The following is a 17,653-nucleotide window of genomic DNA, read 5'->3' on the forward strand; positions in this document are numbered from 1 at the left end:
GGAACATATGCTAAAATACTAACTGTGGAATCTTATTCCTGTGTGAATATACAGCTCTGGGTATGAACTTAGAAACAATTTTCATAAATATGCAGGTGGAGAGCCCACCCGGAAGGACCAATACAATGCAAGGATGGATGGACAGCCCACCGTAAGGACCAGTATGATGCAGAAATGCATGGAGACCCCACCTGGAAGGGCCGGTACGATGTAGGGGTAGATGGAGACCCACCGGCAGGTAAAACAGACCTACAAGATCACTTTAAGGCTGGTACCAAGTCTGGGATCCATACCCCACAAGATTCCCTAGCCAGTTATGCAGAGATCAGAGGACAACTTTGGGGTGATCTTCAGGGATGCCATGTGCCTCCCTTGGCATGGAAGTCACAAATTGTCCAGGGAATCCCAGAGACCATCAGCCTTCAGTTTTGTGATGACAGGACTGTATTTGCCACACCAAGAAATTTTCTGTGGGTGTTGGGGTTCAAACTCATGCTTGCAAAGCAAGTCTTTTATTGACCGAGTCATTTCCCCAACTCTGCAGCGGGCTCTTTAGTTGTGCAGGTGGCTCTAAAATGCAGAGGTAAATCTTTTTGATTCTAGTATGCCTAAGTAACTCAGAATCTCAGGGAGTGCCAGTTAGAACCATGAACTTGGGTCAGAGTCCAGGCCTCTGAGGTCCTGACATTGGAGACACAATAATGCTGCTTTTCCAGGCCCTACATGCTAAGCATCAGAGTAAACAGCTAATGCATGGTTGGAAGGATGGTGGTTCCTGCCAGGCTCATACACCTGTAAAGGAGACACACACACAGCTGGACACTGGCAGTCGCAGTGGGGTACCCCGGGACACCTAACCATGGCAGTTCCTGACAAGGACAGATGGCTCCCAGTAGTTCAGTGAACAGCTCTAAGTGGCAGGGACAATGCTGGGCTCCGGTCATCACCGCAGTGGAACGGCAGCTTCTGATTGCGGGTGACAGACCAAACGTTACCTGGCTGTGTGGGAAGGCGATGAGGACCAGAGCATGACTGGAGACGACGCAATTCTATGTGGTGGGAGATTTAGACGGCCACAGGTCACAACCTGAGTGGAGAAGACTGGAGTGGGTGCTGCTAATGCCTGCTTCCCCTCAGCCCCAGCTTTGTTCCCCACAGGTAGGTGAAGGGAACACCAATGCCGCTGCCATCCTGTCTTCCATTCCAGGCTCACTGGCTCCTTCCAGATCATCCGAGTCTCCTCAAGGTTTCTATGGCTGTCCCTCTCCACCCCAGTGCAGCTTATAGCCCTGGGCTGAGGTCACACCCTGTGTACGCCTGCATTTTGCTTGACCTGAGTCATGTTTCCCCAACTGGGCAATGTGACAACCACCATCCCTTCTCTTTAGGGCTGCTGCAGGCCAGAGAATGGACTGGAAAATGACCAGAAATGACAAAGCCCTTAGGACAGGCATGAGGCTGAGATTGGCTACTTTATTAGGAAATGGTCACACCCTGGGCCCTATCCAACTGTCCCCCAGCCTTGGCTGAGGTTTGCCTTTGTAAAAAGCTATAGGGACGCAAGAAGGCCCAGAATCCCAAAGCCCATTCGCTACCACAGGCCTCAGAACAAACCACACCTGGAACCCTAAGGAGCCAACCATGAATACATGGAACCTCTTGTGTTTCACAGTCACCTGCAGGGCCTCGCTGGGCCCCCGTACAGACTCCCGCACCCAAGAGCATGCCTTGGGATGGGACAAGACCCTCCAGCTGTAGGGATGTTGAGCCCTGAGCCCTGAGCCCTGCCAGCTGTCTTCAGCTGGGCCAGAAGCAAAATGTATGAAAATACTTTAATTATTTCTTTGAAACAGTTAAGAAATAAGGTTGGTTGCTTGGTTGTTTTTACAATCCCAGTAGAAAAAAAAGTTCATAAGAGCCCCGGCCCAAGGTCAGGCCCTTCCAGTCAGACTGGCCGCTCAGTAGAAACGTTTGTTCCGTTCCTGGCGCTTCTGAAAGACTACGGCGCCCACCACAGCACACACAATGATGCCCAGGAGAGCACACAGCAACAGCAGGAACACTCTCCACCCCGTCAGGGGACCACTTCGGAAATTTCCAGTGGGGTCATCCACATTGTCTGTGGGAAAAGAAAGAGGGAGGTTAATGTACGATGCACGAAGGGGCTGCCCATAATTGGTCCCCTGAAACTGGACTGAGGAGCTTCCAGCAGAGCCCCTCACACCTAGCAGACCAACCCAAGACCTGTGTCCTGTATTTACACTGGCAAGGGGGCAGAGTTCTGATGAAATCTACTAAGCAGAACTCTGAGGAGGTAGAGCTTGGAAGGCCACAGGACTCCCCCGCAAGCCGTTTAGCCTTGTGGCTACCACTGCCCAGTCACTCCACTAAAGGACAGAGCAGAGCTAGGCATGGAGTGAAAGCTTTGGAGAAGTCATCCATCAGGTGAATGTCCCTATCTTGCCTCCTGGGTGGCAAAGCAGATGGCATCTCTGGGAGCAACAACCAGAACAGAGCAAATGGTGCTGTGTGGCAGGACTGACTGAGCTCTAAAACACTAAGACCAATCAGAATTAAGATGGGCCAGGGATGGCTCCGGAGTTGAGAGTATTTATGAATGTTCTGCTCTTCCACAGGACCAGAGTTTAATTCCCAGAACCCATGCTGAGTGGGTCACAGCTTCCTGTAACTCCAGCTCCAGGGGACCTGACTCCAGCCTCGCGGACACCCACACTCACATGCAGGTACGTGAGATGTCAAACCCCAGGCCCAGTGGTTACTCTGTAATTCCTATACCCAGGGCAGAGCAGGAGACTCAGACTAATGTCACCATCACCCTCAACCATATAAGCTCCATTCAAGGCCAGCCTGGGCTTCACAAGGTAGAATCTTATCTTTTTTTATTATATCTTTTTTTTTTTTTTAAAGATTTATTTCTTTATTATGTATACCGTATTCTCAGTACTCTGCCTGCAGGCCAGAAGAGGGCACCAGATCTCATTACAGATGGTTGTGAGCCACCATGTGGTTGCTGGGAATTGAACTCAGGACCTTTGGAAAAGCAGGCAATGCTCTTAACCTCTGAGCCATCTCTCCAGCCCTAGAATCTTATTTTTAAAGTGAGATTCATATCACATAAAACAGAAGAACATGGGCCTGGACAGAAACGAGCCTCTTTAGGTCTAATTTTCAGTAGACCCATGGCTGGCAGTCTATGGCATTTAGGGGATAGGAGAAAAGAAGCTTCTTTACCCGGAACACTCACTGTGTGGCAGAATGATACTAACGGAGGACCCAAGGCTAGGTTTATAGACAAGCTGACCACCGTGCCTCTTTCTGGCTGAGCAAACCTAAGTGTCAGCTCCTAAGTGGCTCAGAGAAGTCACGAGGGACAAGGTGTGCGAGGAGTGCTGGGCACGCTACGCACACGGACAGCCAAATGGCCTTGGTTAACACAGGAAGAAGTGGATGCCAGGTGCTCACACGTGTGCTGACGAGGTACTGCAGTCTCTGCAGAGACACACAGCGAGTCAGCACTCAATATTTTACCCATGACCTCACTGAAGTGGATCTGACCCAAGCCCCTGCCTCTAGTCACAGAGGTAAGAGCCCAGAACACAGCCACAGCAGGACAGGACCACAGAGTTCTGGAAGCCGGGAGGGCAGGGCTGTATACGCACATACCTTTAGGGGACTTGAGGAAGCTGACCCCGGGTTCAATCTTGGTCCAGTCGATACTTTCCTCCTCAGGCGTGCGCTCTACCATGAGCTGGAACAGCTTGATGGAGATGATGTCATGGTTGTCTACAGCAGAGAGTGAGCACCTCAAGATGGGGCCACTGGCCCACCCAAAGAAAAGCTGCCTCAGCCAGAGAAGGGCCAAGTCCCCAGGGAAAGCAGTTTTCTTCCCAGACAGGCAGCACTTCAGGGACTGAAATGAGTCAAGAGGGGCGCTGGGGTGCGGCTCAGTCCTGAGCATGTGTGAAGGCCTGGTGTCAAGCCCCAGCATCCCGAGCATTGGGGTCAAGCCCCAGCATCCCGAGCATTGGGGTCAAGCCCCAGCTTGGGGAAGTTGAAGAGAGAATGGAAAGAGAAACACGAGCTCAGATGTTCAGAGTGATCTGGGTCTAAACTTAAAGACTTAGTTTCTTCACAGAATGGAAGCAGTGATGTCCATACTGAGCCATCACAACAGCCAGCACTGAGAATGCCCACGGAGCGTGAGAGACAATACTGAGCAGAGGATATGAACTAAAAACAGAAACCAGATAAGGGCTAGCGTGCTCATTCTAAGGCTGCCTGAGAAGTCTGATACTTCTAAGAATAGGAAGCAGGCGGTCCTGTCAGAGACCCACGTGCAGGCCGCCGATAAACAGGCAGTCAGCAACTTAGCCCGAGACCTGAGAAGGGTGTGGTCCAAACACTACTATACAAAAGATGTCCCAACTTTCAGAGGGGAGGCTCCCAGCCAGCCAACTCCACATGTGAACTCGGTGAATTGGTTCATCTAAAGCAAGGCTGTTTAATAAAGGCTGGGGTGGGAGTGACCTGGATGGAGTGCAGAGAAGGAAGAAGCTATACAAAAAGCAGCTGGCAGCCAGGTCAGGCTGGCCCCCTTGAAGCCAAGGGCTGGGCCTTGAGAACCAGCTTTGGATCAGATGCTAGTTGCCACCTGGGTTCTGCCATTTGTTACCATCTTGAAGGACTGCGGAAGTTAACATGTAAGCAAGACACCAAGGCGATCAGGTCCCATGCAGAAAGGACAGGACAGCTGGAGCTCACCCTCAGCACAGGGAGAAGCCACGTCAGCGAGGAGCTAAGGGGAGGGGGCTGCCCTATCAAATGGGATGGTAGCCATTACAGTTGGAGCACAGGAACCAGGGACAGACTGTCAAGGGGCCTTGCATGAAAGGAGGGTACCACGTGTCACTGAGAGATGGTGGCTTAAATGCAGCAAGGAGAAAGAAGGGGAGTGGGATTTACAAGGTTAAGTGGTGGCATGAGAAGGTCCAGGATGACACCAGGTTATTTTATCCCAGGCAACTCGACAGATAGGGTGCCATCATTACACCTGATGGGCAGCTGAGCAGAAATAGCCCTGTGTTCTACAGAGCTGGAGCTAGACATCCATAACACTATGATACTCAGATCCAAAGCTGCCATCACCTAGAGATAAATGAGGCCAGCTGTGCACAGGGCCTGAGCCTTGCATACCAGCATTTACAACTGAGGGTAAAATGAGGAAGACTTAAGGAAAGCAAAGGAAGGAATGTGATTAACTGCTGAGGACGGATCCCCTCACACACTCACCAGACAGGTCACCAGTGCCAGCAGAGGCTCCAAAGTAGTAACCAGTGGGCAGGCGCACTCCCGTGATATCGATGCAATTCTTCCACTCATTCTTGTCTTCCAAGTCAGTCATCACCTGTGACAGCCGAGGGTCAAGCACACACTCAGGCTCCTGCCAGGTAGCTCCTGGAGCCTCTCTGTGGAACCAGCACAGGCCCAGCGGCTTCCCCATCATGTCTACCCACCGTGAGGCGACCCCGGGAATAGCGGACAGCCAGGAAGGTGTCATGGTCCCGGTTGCGGAAGTCAGCTGTGCAGCCTGCCAACTCAGTCCAGCGCCCATCTTTGCTATGATCGTATGACAGAGAGCCATTGTTCACCATCACCGAGATGTACGGGAACACACGCTGGAACCAAGACACTGATCACTCCATGCCCAGCCGCCCTGTGGGCGCACAGCATCCCACCCACTCTGTTCCTCAGGCGAGCAGAGTCCTACCTCAGTGGTTTCATCATTGGGATATGTGTCCAGGAAGATGGCTAACCCATGGAAGTTGTCTCTGCTCCCAAATACAGGGCCTGGAATGAGGAGATCCTTTCAGAACAGGGTCAGTATGAAGATGCTGGAAAGTGCAAAGGCAGTGTGTGCAGAAGCAAGAGAGCCCAACCACTGGTACCTTGCCCAGGAGGGAAGGAACCTTCAAGGACAAAGTGGGTGGGGCCCAGGCCTCTCTCAGTACAATGAAGGCTGAAGCTTGAGGACTGCCATGGGTTCAAGGACAGCTTTCGCTAAGAGTTCAGAGCCAGGGCCATCTGAACAACAAAAGTAGAGGCCTTAACTCTCAGGGGCAGCCACCAAGGCAAGTGTTAGGATACCTGATCTAAGACACATGGGTAGAGCTACAGGAAGAACCTTAAGCTACAAGCAGCAAGTGTTCTGTAAGAACCCCAGAGGAGGCAATTTGTGTTTGCCAGCTGCAGTCTTTGCAGCTTTTGTGTCCCAGAATGGCCCCCCCGAGACTGGCTCTGCAGGTGAAGGCCCTGCTGAGCAAGCTTGAGTTCCATCCCAAGAAAAACACACAGGTGGAAGGACAGAACACGCCTCACAAAGCTGTCCTCTGATCTCCACAGGTGTTGTGACACGCACGCACACACACACGCACATAAAATATTTTTAAAATATATGGCAGAGTGGCTAGGTGTGGTGGTGTATGCCTGTAGCCCTACTTGAGAGACAGGCAGAGGAATGTTTTCATGGCTAGGTGGTAGCCTGGGCTACATATTGAAAGTCTCTAAAAACCTAAAAACAGTGAGTAGGCAGGATGGCCAAAAGCATGTCAGAAGGGCTAGGGTGGCCCTGCACTACAAGACCACCTGGCCCTCCTCGAGGTCCATGAGAGCAAGCATAGCCCCCAAAAGAACATGCAGAGTGGCCATAGGCCAGCTACTTGCCATGTCCATCCCCACTGTCCTGGTGGGCTAGCAGCTATCCTCATGCCTACCCCACTCTTTGGGGCCCAGCAGGGTTCACCCAAGTGTGCACCTACCCACCTGGTACAAGGCGGTCCCGGGTGTACCACAAGGCGATGCCATCTCCATGGAGATTCTTCTTCCCTGTGCCATGGACTTTGAAGTGAACATGCATTTCCCAGTCCTTGAGGAAACATGGCTGGAAAGGGAAAAGAAAGGCCCCTCAGAGTCACCCAGGCTTTGGAGCAAGCTGAAGGAGAACCTGGCATACTTACTTCCCACCCCACCAAAGCTAGGCATTCATTTCTGGGTACAGGGATTAGACAACAGTACCTCAGTGCTACTGGGCCCGAAATGAGGTAAGGAAGCCAATGGTACTTACGAGGCTCAGCCCTGCCAATCGGGCCTTTAAGCACTCTCTTCAGAGTAGAACCCCAACCCTTCCCCATAAATGCTGTCCTGGGACCTCTGAGGATTATCGGCCCTATTTAAGTCACAGAGCCCAGCCTTGGCAGGCAGATCTGTGAGTTTGAGGTTAGCCTGGTCTACAGAGCTAGTTCCAGAACAGGCTCCAAAGCTACAGAGAGAAACCCTGTCTCAACACCACAGACAACATTTTTTATCTGTCCATAGTGGATAAAAAAAGTGGTCTTAATTCACAACCAAGTCTGATTAAAACTGGCTAGTTCTTATATTCCCCACAGCCTCTAGGCATTTAATGTAAATTAAACCTATCCCTTTCTATAGTCTGTGTCTTCTAAAATGGGTGGACCATTGCTAGCCAGACTCACATCCAAGTCTGAAAGCAAAGTTCAATTCCTGGCTGGAAAGCTCATGCAAACCTAGCCCTGACTGACTGAGCTAGCAGCACTGAGGCAGGTCTGTTCAGGTGCTCCCAGGGGTAGAGGACGCCAAGTGCAGAGCCAGAGCAACCTGTATGGAGGGAAACTTCCTGAACCTTGCTCACCACCGGAGGCTCCTTGGGGAGAACTATATCAGCACACTTAACACACAGGAGAGTGAACAGTGACTAAGGACTCATCAGAAGCGGGGACACGGTAGCAAACATGCCTATAACCCAGCACTGAGGAAATATTCCATTTTAGGCTAGCCTGAGCTATGTCTGCCATGTCACAAAGTGGCTCATTTAGGAAATAAACTGAAACAAGACAGCGATCTATCAGAATGGCAGCAAACAAGGAGTCCAAGGAGTCACTAACAGCCAGTCTGAAAGTACACTAGAAGAGCCCACACAGGAGGGACTCTGCTCCACATCAAGTCCTTGTCCTCCCTAGAATTAGAACTAAGTGACTCTGCCAGTCCTCAGTTTCCCTCTACAAACAACTGTACAAATGTTCTTGTCAGCAAAGATGACAAGTAACCAGGTGTCAAAGAGACAGAATGTGACTGAAACCCAAGGAAGCATAGGAACCAAGACTGTGCTCCCAGCAATCATGTCCGAGGCTAAAAGAGAATTATGGGAATTTAGCAGGTTCAGAACAACATTTGGTGACATAATGGACGAACTTAACAACAGGTGACGAGCTAATTAATGTATACAAAGTTACTCAAATACTAAGAATGGGGCTGGGGAGGATGTTCAGAATTGAGAGTAAGATCCCAGAGGAAAAGGCACACATAATTTAATTTTCAAAACAAGACACAAGAGACTGGAGCAGAGATTTGTGACTGCCACAAACTTCAACAGTCCCACAGCCAAAGGAGACCAACAGTAATGAGATGCTATCTTCTGGATAGGAATGAACACACTTCCCAATGCAAGGGTGACTGATGAGGGCTGTGTGTGGCGGAGTGCTTGCCTAGAATCCACCCCCAAACTATAACCCCACACAAAAGGACACCTGGGAGTGGGTCCTGGCCATTCCTAGTTTTCCTGTGCTCTCTCCTTCCACCCCAGTGTGATGCCATTTGTGTTGTTTCCGTTTGTTTCGTTGGTTGGTTTTGTTTTAATCTTTTTTCAAGACAGGGTTTCTCTGTATAGCGCTGGCTGTCCTGGAACTTACTCTATAGACCAGGCTGGCCTTGAACTCACCAAGATCCGCCTGCCTCTGCCTCCTAAGTGCTGGAATTAAAGGTGTGCACCATGACCACCAACCACTGCCCAGGTCCATTTAGTTTTTTCAAAGTGTACTTCATTATTAATCATTGTATGAACATAAGTATTTGTATGTGCAAGTGAGTATAGGTGCCTGTCGAGGCCAGAGGCTTTAGTGTGCTCTTTCTGATGTCCTTGGGAATCTAACTCAGGCCTTCTGCAAGAGCAAAGCACACTCTTAACCACTTAAGCCTAGTTTTTGATGGTTTTGAGACAACACAGTGTCTCACAAAGCCCAAACTGCCCTTGAAATCACTATTTATCTATGGTTGGCATTGAACTCCCAATCTCCCTATGTCCAACTCCAAAGTCCTATGATAGCAATGGCCAACTTCATAAGGCCTTCAGCGTTGAGGTGATCCACCACAGCCCCTCATGGGACCACCGCCACCCACTTTATCATTAAAAGAATAACATTGGTGCCATGACTCTTTCTGTAGGCAGGCCGGCTGAGGACACGTGGGGACCCTGGACGTGGACCACTTTACAACATCCTGTTGCTTCATCGCTTCAAATGTAAGGTTCCCTTCTCCAAATCAGCTTTCACTCACATTCGCCTCTATTTGCTTCCCATAGCTAAAAAAAAGTGAGCAGGCCACTTGGAATGGCCCCCCTTGCACTGTTCAGGATTTTTGTTGTTGTTTTTTTTTTTTTTCCTCTTCCTGGACCACTCGAAGTGATTCTTGTGTAGTTCAATTTTTTTTTCCTTTTTGGACCTCTTGTAAGTGATCCTCGCTGTCTGAGACAGCTCCGAGCTGTCTCTAGCTCTGGTTCCCAAGCTGATGGACAGGAAACCAGCTTGGCTTTATTATTAACCCCTGGGCTAGTATGGAGACACCCAGCTGGTAGCCCTGAGGTGTGCACTGTTTTCACTATTTTCAGCTATGGGAAACAAATCCTCAAAACCTATCAGTCCAACCTGCCCCTTGGGATGTCTTTTAGAGATCCTAAAACCCCAGAGCTTAATGCCTTGCAGATTCCCATGATTGCCCTTCTTTGTTCAAAAACATGGCCTAAGTATCCTTTAGATAATAACCTAAAGTGGCTGCCTAACGGCACCCCTGACCCTGCTATTCTGCGGGAGCTTTCTAACTACTGTCAGTGCACAGGCAGATAGAAGGAGTTTTCTAATATCTAAGCCTTTTACTGTCTCAGTTCTAAGCCCTCTGTCCTTACAAGCTGTTCACCTGCTCACATGTACCTGGCTATGACATCTAAAACAAGGAACACTTCACTTCTGCTCTGAACCCTGCTAACGAGCCCCATCTTTCCGACCTCAGCAGACAGCTACTTCTAATCTCTTCAGCTCCCCACCCCACCAACTACCTACTCCGTCAGCCCCTCAGGGGTCCTTCCTCCTCTCTGGAGCCAGGCCGGCAGACACCCAGCTCTAGCACCCACTTTCACCCCTCCTCTCACGCGCTCACGTGCTGCTAAGAAACCCAACCCTGACCAAGCCAGCTATAGTTCTCCCTTTGTGAGAGGTAGCAGTGTACATGTTCCTTTCTCCCTCTCAGAACTCTCCCTGTACCCACTTCCAAGGCCTGCGTGCAAGTCTTTCTCTTTAATAAACTCTTAAAGTGGGTTCTGCTCCGTGTTTTGTGATCTGTCTCACTAGCGCCGGGTAATTTCACCACCTACAGGGGAGGGATAGTAATTTTAACATAACCAGAGGTTTAGAAACCAGTAACAGAACACCTTCAAAGGAGCCAACACTTAGCAAAAGACAATCCACATTCAAGAAATGAAACAAAAAGGTGCCCAGCAGGAGAGCCTACATTCAGCAAATGCACTCAGAAAGAAAAAGGTGAAATTAAGACAACTGCAGACAAACAAAACAATTAAAAGAATTAATTACTAGCAGCCCTCGAACACTGTCTTTAGCTCTTGTGGAGAAGGAAAATGATCAGGATCCACATGGGAGTCAGAGGTTCAGAAGAAAGAACAGCGAACACAGTCAATCCGGAGACAGAACCAACAGTACTACCTGACTGCTCAGGGCTGCACGCCTCACCACACAAGACTGAATAAAGGCTCCTGAGGTCTCAGCACTGCCCAGGAAGAAAGTCAAAGTATAAAAGTACACACAATCCTTAGGACTCTGCTGAAACGTGGGTGTGGCATGCATGCGTGCATGTACATGTTTATGTACCAATGTGTGTTTGGGAAGGTGGTTTTAGAGCGTCGCAGATAAAAACCAGGTTTTGTGCACCTCCAGCCCTGTCTTTTATTATTATTATTATTATTTTGTTTTTTGGGTTTTTTTTTTTTGAGACAGGGTTTCTCTGTGTAACAGCCCTAGCTGTTGTAGATCAGCTAGAACTAGCTCATGTAGATCAGTCTGACTTTGAACTCACAGAGATTTACCTGCCTCTACCTCCCAAGTGCTGGGATTAAAGGTCTGCACCACCACCATCCAGCCAGCCCTTTTTAAAACAGGGTGTTGCTATGTAGCTCAGGAGAGCCCCAAGCTAGCAAACTTCCTGCTTCTACCTCCTAGATGCTTAGACATTTGTACACTGCCATCCAGGATAATCATAAAAACCCTGAAAAACAAGAAACTGAAGAGAGGGCTAAGTGATTAAAGTGGCTGCTCTTCCAGAGGACCTGAGTTTAGTTCCCAGCACCCAGGTCAGGCTGTTCACAACTGCCTCTAATGCTAGTTCCAGGGGACCTGATGGGATTTGGCCTTCACAGGCACCTGCACACGTTTGCACACAGAAGCATAAACATACATAACAACAATAAAAACCTTGGGAAATTCCGGGTGATGGTGGTGCATGCCTATAATCCCAGCACTCAGGAGGCAGGCAAGTGGATCACTGTGAGTTCAAGGCCAGCCTGGTCTACAGAGCGCGTTCTAGGACAGGCTCCAAAGCTACAGAGAAACCCTGTCTAGAAAAATAAAAAAACAAAAACAAAAAATCTGAGAAACAAGCACACAACTTCCAGACTAGTAAAAGAGGGATAAGAAATGCTCAACTCAAGATGTCAAAACCAGAGGGAAGAAGATAGAGCAGCCAGACAGGAGGAAAACAGTAAGAGAGAAGGCTAACCCTAACATGTGAGTCATCTTATCGTGTGTAAATGGAGAGACAAAATCCCAGCTCAGCTCTGGATGAATTCATCCAGTCAAGGGTTTACTGCTACAGTGCTGGGGTGGAGTCCGGTGTGGCAGACAGCCCTTTTCTTCCCTAAACTCTTAGTAAAACTTGCCAATTTGCCTTTCTTGTCTCTTGATATAGGATGTCCTTCTGTGTATGTGTTGCTTTTATTGGTTGATGAATAAAGCTGTATCGGCCAATGGCTTAGCAGAGTAAAGCCAGGTGGGAAATCAGATATATAGAGTAGGCAGAGTCAAGGAGATGCCATGTTACTGAAGGAGAAAGATGCCAGAACATTATCAGTAAGTCACAGCCTCATAGCGATACATATATTAATAGATGTAAGAGCTAGCTAGGAGTCGGGAGTGGTGGTAAACACCTTTAATCCCAGCACTCAGGAGGCAGAGATAGAAGCAGATCTCGGTGAGCTCGAGGTCAGCCTGCCTGGTCTACAAGAGCTAGTTCCAGGACAGCTAGGGCTGTGACACAGAAACCCTGTCTGGGGACGGGACAACGACATGACACAAGATGAACGTGCAGGTCAGACGACAACTTGTGGGAGTCAGTTCCTCTGTCCTCCAGCCCAGGGTGTGAGGCCTGAGCAGCAGGCACGTTTATCTGTTGACAGTCGAGCCATCTCATCAGCCCTGAACTCACTCTGTAGCCCAGGAAAGCCGTGAACTTGTGAGCCTTCTGCCTCAGCCATAGTAGCTAGGATTCCAAGGATAGGATATGCCACTAGGCACAGCTTTATTATTCTTTTCAACTGCACGTGACTCTACAATATCTCAAAATAAAAATTTTGGCTGGGGGACTAGAGAGATCGCTCAGAGGATTAAGAGCACTGGCTGTTCTTTCAGAGGTCCTGAGTTCAATTCTGAGCAACCACACGGTGGCTCACAACCCTCTATATAATAGGATTTGATGCCCTCTTCTGGTGTGCAGGTGTACACACAGCACATTCATATACATAAAATATAAATAAAGTTAAAAAAATTTTTTTGGCTGGGAACGGCAACTCACACTTGTAATCCTAATCCTTAAAATACAGAGGCAGAAAGAGTTAGTAAACTGGCTTCACATTTGCTATAGATGAAGAAAACAAACAAAGAAAAGAAAAAAAGAGAAAAAGAAATCAAATTAAAATCTTTTGGGTATCAAAGAACAATATTAGAATTAATAGAAATCCTTAGCTGGGCGCAGCGGTGGCACATGCCTTTAATTCCAGCACTTGGGAAGCAGAGGCAGGCGGATCTCTGTGAGTTCAAGAACAAGTTTCAGGATAGACTCCAAAGCTACAAAGAAACCTTATCTTGAGGGCTGGAGAGATGGCTCAGTGGTTAAGAGCATTGCCTGCTCTTCCAAAGGTCCTGAGTTCAATTCCCAGCAACCACATGGTGGCTCACAACCATCTGTAAAGAGGTCTAGCGCCCTCTTCTGGCCTTCAGGTATACACACAGACAGAATATTGTATATATAAAAAAATAAATAAATATTTTAAAAAAAACCTTATCATGAAAAACCGAAAAAAAAAAAAAAAGAAAACAAGGAAAGAAATCCTTGACCATTGGACCAATTAAAACTAGATATCAATAATTTAAATTTCTTAAACTACCAAAATAGCACATATGTATTTGAAAAAAAAATTATCTTCTCATGTAGAAGATGCAGCCAAGAATCTCTCTCAATTGGTTTCTTTGCCACTTGTGGTGGTTTGAAGAGGAATGGCCTGCACAGGCTCATATATTTAAATATTGGGTCACCAAGGTAGTGGTGGCAGTACTTGAGGGATTAAGAGATGTGGCCTTGTTGGAGGGAGTGTGTCAATGGGGACAGTCAGTCCCAGTGTCACTCTCTTCCTGCTCCCCAGGGAACCAGAGGTGAACCCCCAGTTACTCTCCAGCACCATGTCTGCCATCATGCTCTGAGCTGTGATGATAATGGACGACACCTCTGAGACTATAAGCAAGCCGCAACCAAAGGCTTTCTTTTTTAAGAGTTCCCTTGATCTTGGTGTCTTGTCACAGCAATAGAACACTGATGAAGACCCTACTCCTGAAGACAACATACAAGGCCAGCCTTGGGACAAAAGGACAAGCAAATGGGAGGGAGAAAGTCCAAGTGCAAGGTCAGTGGCAGGAGAGGCGAGAGACGGAAGTGAAGGGCCCAGGTAACATCCCACGGGACCACAGGCCTCCCAACACCGTCACACACCCTAGATCAAAGACTGAAGATTAACATGACAGAAAGCCTCCAGGTGACTTAAAACAGGAGCCGTGTGGTTTGAAATTGACTAAGAAGCTGCTTTGTAAGGCACAGCTCTCGTCCCCAAGTCCCCAGAAGCCCCAATGCCTTGTTACCACACCAGAACAATGAAACCAAAATAACCTCGCAGAAAGAAATAATTTTATAGTTCACAGTTTCTACAGCTCTGCTTGAACAAAACAGGAAGCAGATGTAATCGATCATCTTAAAAATCAGTACAGTGAGATATGCCTGTACTCCCAGCTACTCGGAAGGCTGAGACAAGAGAATCACTTGAGACCAGAGTTCAGGCCAACCAAGGGAAAAGGAAAGAGCAAGACTCCATCTCAACAAACAAAACTATGGCACGTTCGGTGGGTGCCCTGCTACACTACAATTCAATCTGGTCTGCTAAGTAAACACTTTCTCAGAATTTGCACACATGAATTTCTATTTTATTATTACTATTTACTATTTTTTTTTTTTTGGTTTTTCTTTTTCTTTTTTTGGTTTTTCGAAACAGGGTTTCTCTGTGGCTTTGGAGCCTGTCCTGGAACTAGCTCTGTAGACCAGGCTGGTCTCGAACTCACAGAGATCCACCTGCCTCTGCCTCCCGAGTGCTGGGATTTTTTTTTGGTTTTTCAAGGCAGGGTTTCTCTGTAGCCTTGGTGCCTGTCCCAGAACTAGCTCTTGTAGACCAGGCTGGCCTCAAACTTCCTCTGCCTCCCGAGTGCTGGGATTAAAGGCGTGCGCCACCACCGCCCGGCTGAATTTCTATTTTATAAGAGTTGTTTTAGACTCCTGTGATGCTGAGGTAAGAGGTGGCTCGGTGCATAAAGTGCCTGTTGCAACAGCACCCAGACAAAACCCAGACAGAGGGGCATCCAGAGCTGTGGAGGCTGTAATAGGGCAGTTCTGGGGTCTTGCTGGCCAGTTAATCTGGCTGAGTTGGCAAGTTCTAGGTTCAGTTAGAGACCCTGTCTCAAAAAACAAGGTGGTAAGCAGGACATGGTGGTGCATGCCTTTAATCCCAGCACTTGGGAGGTGGAGGCAGATGGATGGTGGAGGAAGTTCCAGGACAGCCAGGCTGCAGAGCAGCCCTGCCCAGCCTGACCTGGAGGCATGCACTTATACTCCAATGCTGGGAAGGAGACAGACAGCAAGTTGCAGGCTGCTGAGAAAGAGCTGAGGGTGACCTCTGGCCGCCACTTGCATACAGCTGCATCAACACACGCCCTGATGTGCTCTGGCGCACGGTGGTACAGCCTGTAATCTAACCACTTGGGGAACTGAGCAGGAAGATCAGGAACTCAAGATCATCATTGACTGCATAGCAAATTTGAGGTCAAATTTGAGCTAGATGAGACCATCTCAAAAACAAACCTGATGTTCAGTTTGAGTTTATTCATATTTGTTTGTTTGCTTGGTTTGGTCTCACACTGTAGGCCAAGCTGGTCTCAAACTCTCAGAAATGTTCTTGTCTCAGTCTCCTGATTTCTGACATTAAAAGACTAGTGCCAGGGGCTGGAAAGATGGCTCAGTGGTTAAGAGCATCGCCTGCTCTTCCAAAGGTCCTGAGTTCAATTCCCACCAACCACATGGTGGCTCACAACCATCTGAAATGAGGTCTGGTGCCCTCTTCTGGCCTTCAGGCATACACACAGAAAGAATATTGTATACATAATAAATAAATAAATAAATATTTAAAAAAAAAAAGACTAGTGCCATCTAAACAGTCCTGTTATAAAAACAGCACTATCTGGCATGCTGGAAACTGCGTTCTTTGTAAGTCTTTCTGCAGTGCTGGGAGTTGAATCAGGGCCAAGACAGATACCTAACTGTCCCATTGTCTCTTTGCAGATATTTAAGCCCAAGACACTTTTTGGGGGGGAGGGCTGTTTTCGTGTTCTTGAGAGAGCATATTCCCATGTAATTGTGTCTAGACAGGAGCTTCCTAAGTAGACTAGGTTGGTCTCGAACTCAGACAACCATCTGCCAGCCTCTGTCTCTCCCAGGTGCTGGGATTAAAGGTGCAAATCACCGTATCTGTCAACATTCTCTTTTGAGGGGGGGGGGTGGATTTTTGAGAAATGGAGTCTCTGTGTAACAGTCCTAGCTGTCCTAGAACTCACTGTGTGGACCAGGCAGGCCTCAAACTCACAGAGATCCATCTGCGTCTGCCTCCCTAGTGCTGGGATTAAAAGTGTGTGCCACAACCACCCAGCAACATTTTTTTTAATCACTGTGCATGTGAAGATGCCTAAAAATGACAGAAGAGGGTGCTGAACACCCTGGAGCTATAGATTCAGGCAGTTTTCAGCCACTCAATGTGGATACATACTGCCAGGCACACAGCAGCAAATACTCGTAACTGCTAAGCCATCGCTCCAGCCCCTCCACCCTGTTCTTTAAGAAAGTCTCTCTCTAAACCTGGAGCTCATAGATTTGATTAAACTGGCTGGCTACCAAGTTCTAGAATCCTCTTTTCTCTGCCGCCATAGAGCCAAATTACAGCCAGCCAGGCACCAGGCTTTTGACATGATGCTAGGAACTGAACTTGGGTCCTCAGGTCTGTACTGCGAACAATACACCCATTCAGCTACCTCCCCAGCCTCAGTATCAAATTTTAAAAAGAGGAAGGGGAGGGCTGGAGAGATGGCTCAGTGGTTAAGAGCATTGCCTACTCTTCCAAAGGTCCTGAGTTCAATTCCCAGCAACCACATGGTGGCTCACAACCATCTGCTCCAGACATTAGGCACTATTTACCCCTGAGCCACATGGCAGCTCAGAGGGCAGGGCGTACTCGGTCCGTGTTTGCTTTTAAACCAAAACAAAACTGGAGCTCTGAGAGGAAACATCACATAGGAACTCCTGAGACTTCCAAGTGGTGTGTTTCCAGAAGTACAAATGTGCCCTAAACATTTAAAACCTGTCAGCAGGATCCAGCAGCAAAGTCCAGGAGCTCAACAAGGGAAGGCTGCAACCAAAGCAGGCAGAGAATGCTTTTGGTCCTCTGACATCACTAAGCCACCGACTGTGCTAACCATCAGACACTTACAAACCCAGTTTAGATCATTACCTGGGTTGCGTCTGCTCCTTGTGGATAAACCTAATTCCTAACAATTCTATCAATATTTTCACCTTGCATTTTACAGAACAAAATGTAATGCTATAATCAAACTCATTTCTAGGAAAAACACAAAATACATTACCACCTAAAACAGCAGTATCCAAACTATACATGCATGCATAAGACCGGGATTCAACCTACAGCACTACAAAAATAAAATAAAGGGCTGGAGAGATGGCTCAGCGGTTAAGAGCATTGCCTGTTCTTCCAAAGGTCCTGAGTTCAATTCCCAGCAACCACATGGTGGCTCACAACCATCTGTAATGAGGTCTGGTGCCTTCTTCTGGACTACAGGCATCC

The 17,653-nt window shown here is 48.2% G+C and overlaps 1 protein-coding gene across 1 annotated transcript in view; it reads right to left on the reverse strand.

Moving 5' to 3' along the window:
- Positions 1-1,453: 1,453 nt before the first annotated feature.
- Positions 1,454-17,653, reverse strand: part of Lman2 (lectin, mannose binding 2) — an 18,453-nt gene continuing 2,253 nt past the window's right edge. Inside the window, exons 3-8 of the mRNA XM_005355234.2 lie at positions 6,841-6,958; positions 5,789-5,868; positions 5,535-5,696; positions 5,311-5,425; positions 3,685-3,804; positions 1,454-2,119 (exon numbers count right to left, since the gene is read on the reverse strand). Of these exons, the coding sequence (XP_005355291.1) occupies positions 1,959-2,119; positions 3,685-3,804; positions 5,311-5,425; positions 5,535-5,696; positions 5,789-5,868; positions 6,841-6,958 (756 nt within the window). The 3' untranslated portion in view covers positions 1,454-1,958. The remainder of the gene's footprint in view (positions 2,120-3,684; positions 3,805-5,310; positions 5,426-5,534; positions 5,697-5,788; positions 5,869-6,840; positions 6,959-17,653) is intronic.

Source organism: Microtus ochrogaster, chromosome 16 (genome assembly GCF_000317375.1).
Source record: "Microtus ochrogaster isolate Prairie Vole_2 chromosome 16, MicOch1.0, whole genome shotgun sequence".
Classification (NCBI taxonomy): Eukaryota; Metazoa; Chordata; class Mammalia; order Rodentia; family Cricetidae; genus Microtus; species Microtus ochrogaster.